General features: G+C 52.4%; 5 protein-coding genes across 5 annotated transcripts; 4 read left to right on the forward strand and 1 right to left on the reverse strand.

Moving 5' to 3' along the window:
• N7496_006158 (uncharacterized protein) lies at positions 1 to 501 on the forward strand (the record flags this gene model as incomplete). Its single annotated transcript, XM_056699087.1, has 2 exons — positions 1 to 98; positions 312 to 501. 2 exons carry the CDS (start codon positions 1 to 3, stop codon positions 499 to 501), a joined length of 288 nt encoding a protein of 95 aa, XP_056554500.1.
• A 3,234-nt stretch (positions 502 to 3,735) lies between these two features.
• N7496_006159 (asparagine--tRNA ligase DED81) lies at positions 3,736 to 5,558 on the reverse strand (the record flags this gene model as incomplete). The annotated part of the gene is made up of 2 exons (XM_056699088.1): positions 3,736 to 3,862; positions 3,955 to 5,558. The coding sequence occupies 2 exons, from the start codon at positions 5,556 to 5,558 to the stop codon at positions 3,736 to 3,738; spliced, it is 1,731 nt and encodes a 576-aa protein (XP_056554501.1).
• A 2,433-nt stretch (positions 5,559 to 7,991) lies between these two features.
• N7496_006160 (putative differentiation regulator (Nrd1)) lies at positions 7,992 to 10,478 on the forward strand (the record flags this gene model as incomplete). Its single annotated transcript, XM_056699089.1, has 1 exon — positions 7,992 to 10,478. One exon carries the CDS (start codon positions 7,992 to 7,994, stop codon positions 10,476 to 10,478), a length of 2,487 nt encoding a protein of 828 aa, XP_056554502.1.
• A 1,434-nt stretch (positions 10,479 to 11,912) lies between these two features.
• Positions 11,913 to 13,824, forward strand: N7496_006161 (Iwr1 domain-containing protein; the record flags this gene model as incomplete). The annotated part of the gene is made up of 3 exons (XM_056699090.1): positions 11,913 to 11,979; positions 12,217 to 13,524; positions 13,598 to 13,824. 3 exons carry the CDS (start codon positions 11,913 to 11,915, stop codon positions 13,822 to 13,824), a joined length of 1,602 nt encoding a protein of 533 aa, XP_056554503.1.
• A 530-nt stretch (positions 13,825 to 14,354) lies between these two features.
• On the forward strand, positions 14,355 to 16,537 carry N7496_006162 (uncharacterized protein; the record flags this gene model as incomplete). The annotated part of the gene is made up of 6 exons (XM_056699091.1): positions 14,355 to 14,854; positions 14,906 to 15,162; positions 15,220 to 15,451; positions 15,521 to 16,312; positions 16,369 to 16,442; positions 16,497 to 16,537. 6 exons carry the CDS (start codon positions 14,355 to 14,357, stop codon positions 16,535 to 16,537), a joined length of 1,896 nt encoding a protein of 631 aa, XP_056554504.1.
• Positions 16,538 to 16,664: the final 127 nt, after the last annotated feature.

A 16,664-nucleotide genomic window follows, 5' to 3' on the forward strand; every position in this document is an offset into this window, starting at 1 on the left:
ATGTCGTCCCGAAGACCAGACAACAACCCCTCTTCCAGCCACCAGCCAGTCCCAGCGAGGGGTGGCCGCGATAATCAAGGCTCGTCTGGTGATCAAAGGTAAGCAGCCCTCTCCCTGAGTTTTCTGCCATAGATCCGGACATCGATAAGGTGTCGGTGGCCTTCTCGTTCCTCCCAAGCCCAAGCGTGTTTATCCGCGCTTGCGAGTGGGGGGAGGTGAGAGTCACGACGACACGGTTCCCCACTCATGTTTGCTCAGCCACAAGTTGGAACCTGACATCTCAACCATAGCAACCAAACGAACGCAAACAGGCTCGCCTATTACCGATCTAACACCAGCAGGCTGCTCGAGTTTCTCAAGCAGAGCGACCAGGACTCGCTCGACCGCTTCATCTCCGTCGTCCGCTCGGGCGCCTCGCACGACGATATCTTCGCCACCATCGAGCAACTGTTCCCGGGTCCTGGCCAGGCGGATAGCCAGCGAAATGGTCTATCCAGATAGGTGCTCACGGTGATAGTCCTGCTGCCTTCGAACGAGAGCAACAGCGGGGCGCCACAGTCTGGTGACTTGGACGGGTAAAGTATGACTTGGTGAAGCGCTGGGGCTGTGGTTCACGGAAACGAAGCCGGAGACGAGTTCAAGAATCTTTTATGATATGAGTTTAGTTTGCATTGATGATGTGTGTTAGCCGAGGTGTGATTGCAAATTGTGATGGCAGGGTGAGGCTGAGGACTGGCTGGATTTTTAGCATGGCGGACTTGAGCTGAGTTTTGTGTCTGGAATCTGTGTTGAATGGCAGCAGATCACAGACAGAACGAGATAGCTCATGTTGTATGCTCCAGCAGTGTCACACAGTCTCGCTGAATTGATGTTTTTAATCAGTTTCTCTCGTGCAGGAATGTATAGTCGCGCTTCAGCGTAGCGAGCCGTTGCGCCGTCGTATTCGTCCCAAATGAGGGAAAGAAACCAGTCTTAATGTCGCGAGGAATTGGAGCAGAGAATTTCTTTCGCTAGACATCTCCCCAAATTTTGACGGGCACATTGTGGGAAACGCCTGGTATCACGGCCACGGCGGCGTGTTATAAAAAGTGCGGGAAAAAGGTCGAATCTGATAACCATTCCCCGTGACCTCGGTCAGCTTGGGACGAACATGGATGTGTCCACGGGGACATGGATATTTCATGTTGCCGTTGTCGTTGCCTACGGCTTCTCTCTGTCGCCGTATATCAAGAGAAAATAGGGGCATAATAAGGGCAAGCACCAGAGTGCTAGAAGACGTCAATTGTTCCGAGTTGCTAGGTCTGCAGTGCAGGGCTGTGGATGTCAGTCTGTCCGCATGAGCTAGAAGCTAAAAGCATCAATGGGCCACGGCCGCACGAGCTAGAGACCTGGGAAGTGTGGGTCTATCAAAGAACCCAGGCCGGCGGCCCTGATCGACAAGGGCTGCCGACACCCACGACAAAAGGACGAGAACAAGCACACAAAGAAGAAGAGCGTAACAATACACATCATATCCCGCTTTGCAGATCTGACCTGCGGTTAATGAGCGTGTCCTTCGTCGCAGAAACCCAGATGAAGTCCAGACAAGCAACGAGAAGAAAACCGGGGTAGAAGCCATGGCCATGAGAACGAACCATACATACCATGCCACGCCAGTCCAACAACTCCACTCAAGCAGAAGACCCAGAACCAGGGACCAGAACCAGAACCCGCCCCTGCAGCTTTGCCTCGCTCGGCAACAGCCACCGACTCAAAGTGGGCAAGCGGAATGGCGCCTTGTGGGCTGTCACGGAGATGATATCCGGGCCGACCCTCCCCTAATAAGAAGTCATCAAGCGCAGTGGAACACACGCGCGCCAAAAGAACTCTGCAGGGTCTGTCCCCGACACGCGGGACACGCGGGACACGCGGGACTTCTCTGATCTTCGCATCTTTGCCAATGGCCTCTATAACCACTGGCAAATCGACGACATTGACGCCGACGAAGACGATGAAGAAAGACGGTGAGAAAGATACCGCTAAGCCCGACCCTAGGAGGGAAGGATATTCTCCGTCCAGACGCTCTGCCCTCTTATGACTGGCTGGCTATCGTGCATCCATCCCCAGGGGCCCATCTGATCGGATACTTTCTCCGATACTGGTCCTCCCTCGCCGTTTCCTGAGATGGAAAGATGTATCGTGAAGCCATGCACTGATGGAAGGGGATGCATACCCCGAGAACACGGCGCTGACTACCAATGGCACGATGATGGACTGCTGAATACGACTTGCTAGCCCCTACCACTACCAAGTCTAGCATTACCGTGGACTGTGTCCATCGTTACCGGCGAAAATCTCACATCACAGATTACGACCAGTCATCGCCTACCCTCGAATTCGATCCTTTCCAGTCCCGATTCGGATGAATATCGTCTCAGATTGCACATTCTAGATGCCAAATACCCTGACCAGCATCCCAGACGGTACCATGTCCCCCGTGCACGAAACCCCAGACCTATTTCCAATATGCCCAACGCGAGATTCGAAATAGTAAACCGTACCTGCATACGCACGCATTCCACAACGAGCCAGATCCGGCTAGAAACGAGACAGATCTATCATGATCACGACTGAGACTGCCCGGTCAGACGAAGTCTGAATCCCAAATACCCGGTTCCCGGACCAGTTCCAGCCAGGGAATGTGACAGCGAGACAGTAACTAGGATGGAAAGACCAAGTCCATGGTGGGTGGAGCGCAGAGAGTTGTTGTCGCCGTGTACGAGGGCGTTTGTGCTACGGTGTATTACCGAGCCTTGCATCTCGAGCTTGTGCCCAGCATATTGGCTTTAAGTCCGGATAAAGGTGTTCTGTGGATGCAGGATGCCGTGTGGATGGGAGACGACCATATGAACCATTGGCGAGTCGCTGATATATAGGCGTATACATGGAGTGTGGGATGAGAGTCTGACTTTCCAAGAGGGGGTAAAGGTCAGTGCATGCTCCAAGGATACGACATGGTCAATGCGAGAGAGGGATATAAAGACGGGGAGATAAGAGATAATAGCAGGGCAATGTCTTGCTGAAAACGATGCTGCAATCACTGGCTAGATATCAAACTTGGCTGGTTCTGACAGTGGGAATATCCACTCTACAGGTATACCGAGAAGCTCGTATTAACTACAGAGAAATCCTCGGCCTAGGTGAGGACTGAATTTCATGGCCCGGTACGGTATAGGGGAGAAAGGGGAAGACACGAGAGAGAGAGAGGGGGGGGACTAAAACTACGAAATAACGAAGGAAGAGAGACTATGGAAAGCTGATCGTTATTCCACTCAGAACTCTCTCCCAGTCTATACGAGTCCAGCAAGAAAGATCCTAGTTGTACAGCAAAGGATAACGTAATAATTCAATATAAGCCCGAAAGACATACGCTAAGGGTGTCCCCATCAACGAGAGATATAAGAAAAGAAAAAGAAAATCTTCATTGCATCCCATGCCATGCCACGTCAGAACTATTTTATCGATCCAATCCAACCCAAATAGAAATGATTCTAAAGTTCCACATCAGTCAATGCAAACAACCATTGCACTCGCCCGTATCATCATAATATGGCATAAACTATCTATACCGTAACGAGCCCCAGACCAGCCCAGGCCAGGCCAGGCTTTCCAAGCCAATGAGATCGTGGTATAAGACGAAAGCTAAATCTCCGTCTAGGTCTGACACCCGTTTTGATTTTGCTTCTTTGCTCGCGCTTAAGGCGTGCAGCGGCCCGTGAAACGGGGATACAGGGAGCAGTCGCGCACGGTGTAGCGAGCGCACAGCCAGGCCAAGAAGCGCTCCAGGCCGAGGCCGTAGCCGCCGTGGGGGGAGGTACCGTACCTATTATGGACGGTTAGTATAAAAGCGGACACCGGGATAGAATGAAGTAGGGAGGGAGGGCGGGTTAAGGGTCTCTTTCCGGGATTACTCACTTGCGCTGGTCAGTGTACCAGTAGTAAGGCTTAGGGTCCATGCCCTCGTGCTTGTAAGCGTTCATCAGCTCATCCCAGTCATCCATACGCATACTTCCACCAACGATCTCGCCGACACCGGGCATCAGAACGTCGACACTCTCGGTAACCCGGCGATCGCTCTCGTCCTTCTTCATGTAGAAGGCCTTGATCTCGGCAGGGAAGTGTGTGAGGAAAATAGGCTGGTTGATAATATCCGTCATCTTGCGCTCGGCAGCCTCGGCAATATCGTCACCGAAGGTGTGGGGCTGGCCCTCCTCGTTGGGGATGTCGTGGGCAACAAGCCAGTCAATCGCGTCGGAGTACTTCATGCGCTTGAATGGCCGGGAAGGAGGCTTGAAGTCTGGGTTCAGAGTGAAGATGTACTTGGACGCCTCGGGGTCGGCGAGCAGCAGCTCGATGACACGGCAGATCATAGCCTCGAGGTGGTCCAGCAGGTCGTTGAAGGTGATGAAGTCCAGCTCGGCTTCGATGTGGGTGTACTCCGACAAGTGACGACGGGTCAGAGACTTCTCAGCGCGGAAAGACGGGCAAACGCAGAACACGTCACCCAGGGAGGGGAGACAGGTCTCCAGGTACAGCTGCGAGGACTGAGTGAGGTATGCGTTCTCGCCGTAGTAGTCGAAACCGAACAAGGTGCTACCACCCTCGACCTGGGTCTGCACCATGGCCGGGGGAGTAACCTCCAGCATACGGTTCTCCTCAAAGGCCTTGCGGAAAGCGCGCAGAGTGGCGGCGCGCACCTTCATCACGGACGAGGAAGTCTCGCCACGTAGCACCAGGTGTCGGTTGTCGTACAGGGTCTGCGGGTCGGCGTCCGGCGCCACGCGCGTGGTGATGGCCTCCTTGTCACCGGCGGCGCGGCCGATGATGGTGAAGAAGTCGGCGTGCAGCTCACGGTCGTTGGGGGCGTGCTGCTTGGGAGGGACAGCGCGCATCTCACCGTGGATGGCGATGGAGGTCTCCAGGGTGAGGGTCATGATATCGTAGGTCTTGACCAGGTCGCCGGTCAGAATGCACTGAAGGTAGCCGTATCCGTCGGCCAGGGTGATGAAGACGTAGTCCTTCTGCGCGCGCATGCGGTGCACACGACCGAGAACACGGACACGAGTGCCCGGGGTATCAGACTCTGGAGTACGGAGCGAGACGACGGCCGGGTCGGTCTCATCCAGGCGGATGCGGACAGGCTTGGGCAGGGAGGCGTCCTCGGTGATGACAACCTTCTTAGCCTCATCCAGGACCTTCTGACGCTTCTCAGCCTCGGCCTTTTCGCGGATCGCCAATTCCTGCTCCTTGGCGGCCTTCTTCTTGCGCTGCTCCCACAGGTTGGTGGCCTTCTTCATGGCGGACTTGGTCGCGGGCTTCCACTCCAGCTTGGCGGCGGGGTCGACATCCTCGCCAGCGGCGTCTGTCTGGGACTTGCGGGTCAAGTACTGAATGCCCTCGGTAGTAGGGGCGTGCTGCACAAAGGCGTGCAAAAGGGTCTTGTAGGGGGCAGACTCGGTGCCGGCGGCTGAGACATCGTCGTGGCCGACATCCTCGTCGATGTAGATAGAGGGCGCCATGATTGCGTGTGTAAAAGAGGAGTAGGGAGGGAGGAGAAAGGACGAATGGTCCAAGAAAAGCCCTATACTTTTCCTTGTTGGGACGTTGCTAGCTTGGGTTGCCTTCTAAGGAGGATTGGATTCTGCGGGCACAAATTAAATAGTTAGCCGGGTTATCTGGTGAGTCATATGGGATTGATAGGGATAGATCAGGCGGCCTGCGATCGACAGCAGTGTGATAGATATTTGATCGGATCCGGTATGTAGACATACCCTGGGTAAAGGAACCGACAATGGCTCTTATCGAACCTCAATTGGCAAATTGTCGAAGGAAAGAATCGCACAGTCTGAAGATGGAGGGGTAAATTTCCGCGGATCGCGGGTTTCCCCACGAGTGCCTGAGGCGGAAATTCGGGTGCCTGAGTTTTCTGGTGCCGAATACTTTTGCCGGGGAGGAGTGAGTACTTGACGGATCATGGTAGAGCATGGTTTCTAAGAGATCAGGGCTTAGGATATTATCATCTGATATTATCTCATCACTGATACAGTAGGAAGCCTCGTGCCTATTTGCCCTACGGAATAAGGACGGAGTCCGCTTGGTTTCCACAGGGCACTCTACCTCGTACGTCCAGTTTGTGTATAGATGCAAAAGTCAATTAGGTGTTTCAGTACGGAGTAGTTAATGACTCCTGGATGAGTATTGCTTTCCTATGGCGGTATATGTGTCAAAGTGGAATCAACTCGTGGTCGCTTATTTACTCACGACTTGGAGATGTAAGGCAAGGGGTCACGGGGATACATAGCATCTGTACTCCGTAGACACTAGGTGGATATTAATTAACCTCTAGTCAATGGTATCTCATCCTATTTCATAGATTAGCACCTCTTTCGGATGAAGTAAACATCTATAGATAATAATCCTATCGAATCCTCGAACGTGTTCCGCGTGCTGAGATAATTCCAGATGTACCATCGTGGTGACCACCTTGGATAGTCGTCCACTATGGCGCTAACCACAAAGACCCCTATGGTTCATAGGCGATGGTACCTTAATTTAAATGTTCAGCTTAGGGACGGTCCTCCTGTACGGAGAAGTTAGCAACACCTGCTGGCATGCCAGGGGCAACTCCGGGGTTTTGGTGATTGGCGGGGGCTTGATCCAGCGTGATCCAGTCTGATCCAATTGAACCAATGAGCATGAGGAATTGGCTCCTATGGTTCTCCAGTTTGATCCAGTTCTGCAGGAGCCACGGAACTTTTGGGGGGCGCGCGAGTCTGTTTACATTTTTGGTTAAACCCGTTCCTGGATGGCGTCGAAAAATAGGGAAATGATCTTGATCTTGATATTTGCATACGGAGTATAGACTGTAGTATCTCACTCACATCTGGTATATCAATCAGATATTCAACTTCTATTTAAGTCCTACATAAATTCATGATCACTTTGTAGTTTCTCTTAGTTCTTTCGTGGTTTTAGTTCCCGCTCTCCTCGTGTCTTCCCCTTTTCCCCCGTTCCTCTTCCTCTCGCTTTTCTCGTCTCTCGTCCTTTTTTCCTCCTCTTCCTTCCTTCCACCTTTTCCCCCCTTTTTTTATCAACTTTCCCGCTTTTTCCTTCATACCTTGCCTGGATTCATATCCTTGCCTTTCATTCTTTCTTACACTCGTTTGATCGCTTACTTTGCTTTTTTTTCTTCTCTCTTCACTTCTCTCTCATCTTTAGATCTCGTCATTCTCTTCTGCTAGTAATTAACCCCCTTCTCCCCTCGAATATCCCGACTATCCATCCACCTCCACCTCTTCCCCCCTTTTCTTTCTCCATTAGCCTTATACCTTTTGGGATTCCTCCCCACTTATCCCTTTTCAGCTAATAACTCGTCTTCATCCGTGATAGTCTTTTTTTTTCTTGCCGACTCCGCATCTTGTCTTCCTTCTCCTCCCTGGTTCATGGTCCTGGTTATATGGCCATCATATATTCTTGACCAGACTGGACTTTGGAAGTTAAAAGACTTGAGCCGTAAGTCTTCCTTCTGTTGCTTCGTTCTATCTCCAACATCTCCTGCTCCAACCTTTTGTTTGTCCTCAATGCCAAACTCCACTTGATCTGTCCTCCGTTGCATCTTCCTCCCATTCAGATCCCTCTCACTCCTTTGACCCTCCTAATCATTAAACATTGCCATTAACCTCTTGCCTTCAGATTCGTCTTTAGTGAGACTTTTCTCTTCGCCGACGGCCCTCCACTCCTTTTCCTTTTGAACACCCGCCTTCCCCCGTTCGTCGCCCCTCGATACCCGTCCGTGACATCGGCATCGGAAAATTCGTCCCCTGAATGGTGTGCTGAACGTCGGTCACTCCCCTCTTACAACCGCTCAAAGTCGAGTTCTCCTTTTGGAAAACGTTCCCTCGGTTTAAATCCCCAGGGACGACTTATACACCCGACAGGACGTTCACCTCGCCATGCAAAACTCGGATGCATCGAGCATCCCGAACAGCGCGCGTTTCATCCCCCCTAAATATAACAACATCAACGGCGACACCGGTTTCTCCCACGGCGCCTACCACTCCAATACCCCTAATCAGGGTTTCTCCAACCGCAACAACCGTCGCGCTAATATCCCTGCTATAAATACCGCCGCCGCTGGCCATTCCGCTGACATGGCTTCCGGATTCGACATGAACTTCACTCCTCTCCTCCCCTCCCAGCTGCTCGTGGGCAGCCCCTTCCAGCCTGGTACCCCTTCGGCCTTTGCTTCGCCGCAATTCGCCAGCTTTGGTGGCTTCCCCCAAGCCAATGCCAATGGACACGCGCAGAATCACCAAACCCATCAACTCGGTAGCCCGACCCAAGGAATGCAGAACCACGGTTTGTACCTGTCGACCGATGGGTTGGGCGCGTCCCAGCTGATGGGCGGCCCCCAATCCCCCATCAACGCTTTGCACCACGCAAGCCTTGGAAATGCAGCCCTCGGCAGCCCGGCCGCTTCGGTCGCTCCAGGCTTGCTCTCCGGGACTAGTCGCACAGTCTACTTGGGAAACATTCCCGCCGAAACAAGCGCGGAGGAAATTCTCAACCATGTGCGCAGTGGTCAAATCGAGTCTGTCCGTCTGCTCCCCGATAAGACCTGTGCCTTCATTTCTTTCCTCGACAGCAGCTCCGCTACTCACTTCCACTCTGATGCCATCTTGAAGAAGCTGGCCATCAAGGGAAATGACATCAAGGTCGGCTGGGGTAAGCCTTCCCAGGTCCCGACCTCGGTGGCCCTTGCGGTGCAGCAGTCCGGTGCGTCGCGCAATGTTTACCTGGGCAACTTGCCCGAAGAAACCACGGAGGATAATCTGCGTGAGGAACTGGGCAAGTTTGGTCCTATCGACACCGTGAAGATTGTCAAGGAAAAGGCAATTGGGTTCGTGCACTTCCTTTCCATCAGTAACGCGATGAAGGCTGTCACTCAGTTGCCCCAGGAGCCTCAATGGCAGGCTCCCAAGCGCGTTTTCTACGGCAAGGACCGCTGCGCCTACGTGTCCAAGACCCAGCAGCAGAACGCCGCGCAGTTCCTGGGCATTGCCCCGGGCTACGCACACGTCTTGAACTCGGCAGATCGCGATCTGATCTCGAATGCGCTCGCTCAGCAGTCTGTCGCTGCGGCCGCGGTGGCTACGACCGCTGGTGGTGTGAACAACCTCGGCAACCGCACCATCTACCTTGGAAACATTCACCCCGAAACGACGATTGAGGAGATTTGCAACGTCGTACGCGGCGGTTTGCTACACCACATCCGTTATATTCCCGACAAGCACATTTGCTTCGTGACTTTCATCGACCCTACCTCCGCCGCCTCCTTCTATGCTCTGAGCAACCTACAGGGCCTGATGATCCACAACCGTCGTCTGAAGATCGGCTGGGGCAAGCACTCGGGCCCTCTCCCTCCCGCCATCGCTCTGGCTGTCAGCGGCGGTGCCTCCCGCAACGTCTACATCGGTAACCTGGACGAAACCTGGACCGAGGAGCGCCTGCGCCAGGACTTCTCCGAGTATGGTGAGATTGAGCTGGTCAACACACTGCGCGAGAAGAGCTGTGCCTTTGTCAACTTCACCAACATCGCCAATGCCATCAAGGCCATTGAGGGCATGCGTAACCGTGAAGAGTACCGCCGCTTCAAGATCAACTTCGGCAAGGATCGCTGCGGTAACCCCCCACGCCAGGCTGGCAACCAGGGTAACTCACAGCAGAACCGCAACGGCGGTATTGATGGTCCCCAGTCGCCCTCGCCCGCCTTGAACGGCTTCCAACAGAACCTAAGCCAGAACGGCTCGCAATCCAGCCCGACACGGTCCGCGCTTTCACCGGCGCCAGGCTCCACGGGCTCCCAGAATGGCCAACAGCGCCACCCGCTGCAGAACGTGTCCTCGCCCTCTGGTGTGCTGAACGTGGGCTCCAACAACCCACTCACCATGTACCTTAACCAGATGTCCGCCCAACAAGCCCAAGAGCAGGAGAACCGCCTCGCCGACCCCATGGTCCTGGCTGGTCTCCAAGCCCAATCCCAAGCCCCGTCCCAGCAGTCTCTGTATAACAGCACTAGCAACGGTGACCTCAACGGCTCCATGGATGCACCTCTTCACCACGGTCACGCTCACAAGCCCTCCGCCAACGGTTACCTCAGTGTCGCTGGCTCCGGTCACCATTCCACCGCCAGCGCCAGCAACCTCAGTGTGCCGCGTGCCCAGCACTCCCGCGCTGTCAGCCTGCCCTCCTTCTCTCAGGAGCCTTTCGGACCGGTCTCTGGCCAGCCCGGCCACATTCGCTCCGGTGCGCACCAGCCCCAGGCTAGCTTCTCTAGCTTCTCGGGCCTTGGCGGCTTGAACCACTCTGGATTTGGTCTGGCGATTCAAAATGAAAACTCCCTCCCTGGATGGGCAGAGGAGGAGATTGGAGCGAAATAAACGCCCAACTGACAGCATCATGTCTTCCCTTTCATCCCATCTGTCTTGAAGATGGTAATTTCAACTCATTACATCTTTGCCACTCCGTTGGTGAACCTTAATGGCATTTCTCCTTCTTTTCAATTTTCCCCTTCTGTTTACTCTTTCTTACCTTTACAACCTTCTTTTTTCTACTTCTTTCTTATTTACATATAGTCTATTCTTTTTTGTTCTGATTGTGACGCCATCTCTATCATCTTCTATTGATCTTTTTTTTGATTTTTGTACCGCTCTTAATCATTCTTCTTTTTTACTATTTCTTATCTTTTTTATTTCAAAGTTTTTTATCATCCTGGACCATGACGTGACTATTGCTAATCACTTGTTCCATACGGACTCCCTGTTCTCCTGCTCTATATGGCTGTTGGGTTTGGCCTGGCCTAATTTGGCCCCTATATACCCAAAATATACCTTCCATACCCCCCTCCTGCCTGTCATCTCGCTACTGCCATATAATCACCTAATTCTTCAATTTATCACCATGTATTGCTAGTCGATTATGATTTTTATTTCCTCCATTTCTGCTGTGTTCTTTTGTGCTTGGTTGCTTCCGGTCGAGGCTGAATCTTAAGGCTGGAGTGTATATCGGCCACTTTCTTTTCCTCATTTCATTTCTTCAATGCGTTTTGAACTCTTTTTACTGACTCTTCCTTTTGACTGTGGTTCTTTGTGGCTTTTTGTGCCACGTGGATGGTTGCATCGGGCGGTACAATCTTGTGATAATACCCAGGTTTCGGTTCAGTCTTCTTGTACGGAGGCTACGGTGGCTGTTGATTGTTGTTTCGAGGGAGCGGTTGGGTTATTGTCTCCGCTGTTATTGTGTATCTACTTGGGCGGAAGGGGAATCGTAGGTGAAATGTACGAGTTGATGATGTTGCATGTCTCGCGTTGAGCTATATGGCGGGATATAGCGTAGAAAGAGACGCGTATATAAGCTAACATATCTTGTCTCGACCCAAACGAAAACTTGTCGACTACTAGCACCTTTTCTTGATTGAAGAGCTTCGGCTATGCTGGTAGAACCATTCCCTCTTGTACGTAGACTTTGTAGTTCTCGCTTCTGTGGGCATTCAGGCCTCGATTTGTATGGTTTCTTCTGCTTCTCGATCTCACATCAGCATCCAGACGCTATATTCGGACAGTTCCGAAGATAAAGTCTCAACCTTGATACACATTTATCTTGACTATCTTTGATTTACCACTTTTCGCCACTTACATCTGCTTCGGTTTATCCGTGGGCTTCTATAGTTTGACCCTCGACTCCACGTGACATTTACTAACCCGATTGAGACTAGTCCATGAAAGCTTCCCATCGGCTCGTCACTACACGAGCTGAGCTTCATCTCTCCATCTCAGTCTTGCACAGCCCAATTCTACCCATCAGACACAGTGAAAATGGCTCTTCCACCAGAGCAGATCAACATTAAGCGCCGCCGCGAGGAGGAGCCCGTGGAGACACTATGTATGCAATTCGTTTCTGCTTGTTGAAATTTGTTTTGGAATTTCTACCCCACGATCTAGACCCCGCCAACATTCTTGTGATATCGTATATTTTGCCACCTTTCTCGAACTGGCTCATGTATTACCCATTATTGTCTCTGTCTCGGCCCGGTTTTATTGTTGATTCATACTCCTGTTCTTCTCATGCTTTCGTCTTGTCTCTCACCATCTTACGAATCCCCTCTCTGACTCGCTGCAGATATCCAGTCTGCGACACGCCAGACTAAGCGTCGCTTCACGGACTATGTCTTCGAGCGCGTTACCATCAACAGCAAGGATGTCGCTAACGACGCGGCTGGTCCCCCACCCGGGAATCCAGCCGCTCAGCGACTGCTTCGCAGTCCTCGCTCTGTGAGCAGTCTGCACATCCCCAACCGCCGCGCAGCACAGGCGGTTGCAGCAAATGGAGTACCCGTCGTACGCGCTACGTCCCCGGGTGCAGAGATTCGCGAAGCCCAGCGCATTGCTACTGCCCGGAAGGAGGCCGAGGAGAAGCGCCAACGAGCTCTGCAACCTCAACCAGTCCCCCAACCCAGTCCCAGTCCGGCTCCTTCAACGACGACGGAGCTAGGCAGACCAGGCTCACCGTCCGTGACACCCTTGTCAAGTCGCGCGCAGTCCCTCCGCCGCTTCCAGATCTCGCGATCTAATAGCCCAAGCCTCGGATCCCCCCGTAGTATGGGCGGCGGTATCCAGAAACGTCGACTCGACGGTGCAGCCCCCGGTGTAGCCGTGCTCGTCGAGCAACTGCGGCGGCAGCCGCACTCGCGTCAAGCCTCGATGGTTGCGGGACTGGTGGACCGAGCACGGGTCGATGCAGCCGAGCTAGACCAACCCGAAGAAGTCCCCGTTAAACCGCGCAAGCGACCCGTCGTGAACCAGGCTGAGAAGAAGTGGCGCGCGGAGCGTCAGGGCGTTATTACCGCTGCGAAGCAGCATCTCTCAGAGGTACTTGAGAACTCGGCGCAGCAGGCGCATCATAGTACCTGGGAAGAGGAATCCGAGCGTCTGGTGAAGGACTTGGAGCAAGTTGCGCTTGAGTTGGAGCATGAGCATGAAATGGAGGTTGATGATCATAGTATGGACTTTACACAGGCGCAGCCTCACCAGGCCCAGACCGTGTTCGCGCCTACGCCTGTATCCCCGCCGAAACCGATGAAGTACCAGCCTCGAGCACCGAAGCAGCCCCGCAGTGTGCCGCAAAAGCCGACTCCAGGGCCTGAAATGGAGGGCATTGTTGGCGCTGGGGCTGGAGCTACCTCGGCCGTTGTCGAGGATAATGAAGATGACTACGTCTACGACGTGTATATTCGTCGGCCGCTGTCGGAAAGCGAAATGCTCACCAATCCACTCGCAGAACTAGAGTGTGAGCAGCAGCTGCAACAACTCGAAGCCGCGAGTCGGGGAATCGGCGTCATCGTCATCACCGCCGAGGACGAAGAATACTGGGAACACTTTGTGGAAGACGAAGAGGAAGTTTGGGATAGCGAAGATGCGGACTCGAACGGTGAGTACATGCAACATTCGGCCGACTCTCCAATATCTCTAGCGATGACTTTACTGACAAGTTGTCCGCATAGCCGAGAATAACCCCGCCAACGAATACCCCGACGAGGAACTCTCGTTCTCCGATGAAGACGACGACCCTACTGCTATATACCGCAAATACCGGCATCGTGCCACCTCCGACGACGAGGAATTTGATATTGATGACTCGGGGAGTGAGGGAGGTGCCCGGTATGGATCTGGGTACGGATTTTCGCAGCGGTATGGTGGGGATCGGGATTCGGATGAGGATAGCTACTGATTTGGCGTGTTTTGTAAATGGCATTTCTCAAATTTTGTGTACTGGAGCTATGGTGTTCAGTATGTTGAGCATTGCCCTTGTTTTGTTGCGGTACTGCGTGCATATATATGTCTTTGTTCTTGACATACTTCGAACATGGCGCTTGTGTGTTGTCATTTTCCATCAAGATTTATAGGAGCAGCCCCACACAAACCATTTATTGATATTGTATCCAAGCCTGTCTGCTCTTCGAGGACTAGTAATGCTCACGTGTCCCATAGTCTCTTCTATGTATATCCACTTGGTCAAGATTCAAGAATGACCAAACAACCGTTGGTCCGTGCGTCTACATACCGCCTCAACCCGTCAAGACGACAACCGGCAACCTTGTACAAGTCAACTAGTACGACCTCCCCCATCAAGTCAATGATATTGAACGGGTCTACCTTACAAGCCAATCACTACAACCCAGGAATAAACATATCAGTGGCCTGCAAGCCAACATCAGACTATCCCGGCCCATCCCGGCCCATCTCGGCGCACTCGGCACCATGAGCGGCCCCAGTCAAGACGAAGTAGACCGAGTGCTACGCCTAAAAAGCCGCGAACGCGAATCCCACGCCTGCTACCCCTGCAAGAAACGCAAAGTCAAGTGCGACGGGACCCAGCCCTGCAAAACCTGCCAAAGGCGCAAGCACCCGCAGATATGCACGTACGAGCTCTCGCACTCACGCCGCAGATCGACTTCGCATCGAGAAATTACTCGCTCGGCGTCGCCTACTTCTCCACGTGCCGTGGGTGATGGTAGCAACAAGATACCTTCTCGGCCGGATGATGGATCTAAGAATTATGTATATTCGGGAGATAACTCGGTCGTGTCGATTTTGCGGTTGAGGGCGTCGGATGCTAATGAGTCGATGGCGCGGGAGGTTGGGTCTGTTCTCGGATTGCAGAATACGTTCAATAGTTATCCTTTTATGGACTCGAAGACTCCGCGGGATCGGTGGAGGGCGTTGCTAAGTGTGTTGCCGCAGAGGAATGAGATTTTGAAGTATGTTGGAGCCATTTGGAAAGGTAGAGGGGTTTGACTGACTGGGTCTAGGTTCTTCCATTACTACCAGGTCACCGCTTATCCGTTCAACCCGATACTGGCAGACATGGGTCGTTTCGAATCTGATCTTTGCATTTACTTGAATGCCCATTCTGAAGGTGATTTCAAGTCTTCTGATAAGATCACAGAGCGTTGGGCGACGGATAAATCCATCGGCCATATTAGTCTTTTGCTAGCTACTTTGGCTGCGGGAGCGCATTACTCTGACATTGAATATCCTCAGCGATTGGAGCTTGCAACGGACTTTGGTATGGACCAAAACTTGTATAGCATATCATTGTGGTCGCCTGCTAATGCTACGATAGCTCGTCGATCCTTTCATGCTCTTCGATTAGCTAATTTCTTGTTCCGACCATCCCTGGACATCATCCAGGCACTCTTGATTCTAGGTAACACGCTGCAAAATATGGGTCAGTCTGACGCGGCGTGGGCATTACTCGGGACTACGGTCCGGCTCGCTCAGACGATGGGGTTGCATACACAACGGAGTACGGTACATTTGCCTGAGCATGTGCAAACCAAAGCGCGGGCGCTGTGGTAGGTTCAGATTCATGAATTTACCCCCAATTTTGGAGTATATGAATCGGCAACTGATATATATCTCAGGTCAACCATCGTTTGGCAAGATAGTCTTCTCTGCCTATGCTATGACCGCCCACCCATCGTCACAGTAACAGGATGGCCCCTCGACCAGCCCGTCTTTGAACAGCAGGACTTATCATACGAGGATGTCATGCACTTGATATGTCGACTCGGCCTAGACATCATGCGAGCAGATTCTATAGGATTAGACGAATTCGATCAGGCAATCGGCTATCTCCAAAGACTAGACAGCATCTCCCAACGCGGTCAACCCTACCTCCAATCCCGACAAAACTGCACCTCCCTCCAGCAAAATCTTCAACATCTAGCTCTCAGAATGCACACCTCCTTCTGCGTATCGGTAATCTGCCGTCCAGCAATGAAGAAAACCCCTCCCCAACTCCTCCACCCTCAATCCGATCTCCTCCGGTCCCGCGCAAAAGGTAGCTTAATCGATGCCTCAAAAGCATTTCTCGAATTCCAAGCCCTAAGCGTGGTTCCCCTGCGCAGTTGGTCCATGGTTCATACAGTCCTAAGCTCAACATTGCTGCTGTGCATCTGGGAAGAAACTCGCAATAACCCCGAATGCCGTGGCTTGCAACAGCGCGTGATTGATGTGTTTTCAACTTCTGATTCCAAGATCAGCGATGATGGAAGTTCTTTGTCCAATGGTGGCAATCAATGGCTATCAGCTCGGCATATTAGGGCTTTGGTTACGCTTAGGAGTGCTTTGGATCGAGAAGGGGAGATGGGAACCGCTGAAAATGAGAATTTGAATGTGTTGGGCGCTAGTCTTGTGCCGCCGCTTGGTGTTGGGTAAGGCTATGCTGTTGGTATTGAAGGAAGTCTTGTTGCTAACCGTTTCTTGTCAGACCTGAGGGTTATTTGGATATGCTGAATCCCATGGATTTCTCGCCCGTCTCGTATCTCGACTCGATCATGAATGGTACGTCTGATTTGTTGTATTGTGTTGGTTTCAGGTGTTAATTTGCTCCTCTAGTTCCTCTGTTTGACTTTACACAGGAAACTGGCTTCATGTGATAGACCGTCACGGAGAATTCTGCTGCGTAAACCGAAAGAGTCAAAGCTAGTGTTCTTCCCAAAATGAAATGTTTTGTGAACATGACTCGATCGCCGCGATGTTCTCTGGAGATCTGATCTCTCTTTT

This window comes from Penicillium cataractarum, assembly GCF_028827025.1.
Source record: "Penicillium cataractarum strain IBT 29864 chromosome Unknown utg000005l, whole genome shotgun sequence".
Taxonomy (NCBI): domain Eukaryota; kingdom Fungi; phylum Ascomycota; class Eurotiomycetes; order Eurotiales; family Aspergillaceae; genus Penicillium; species Penicillium cataractarum.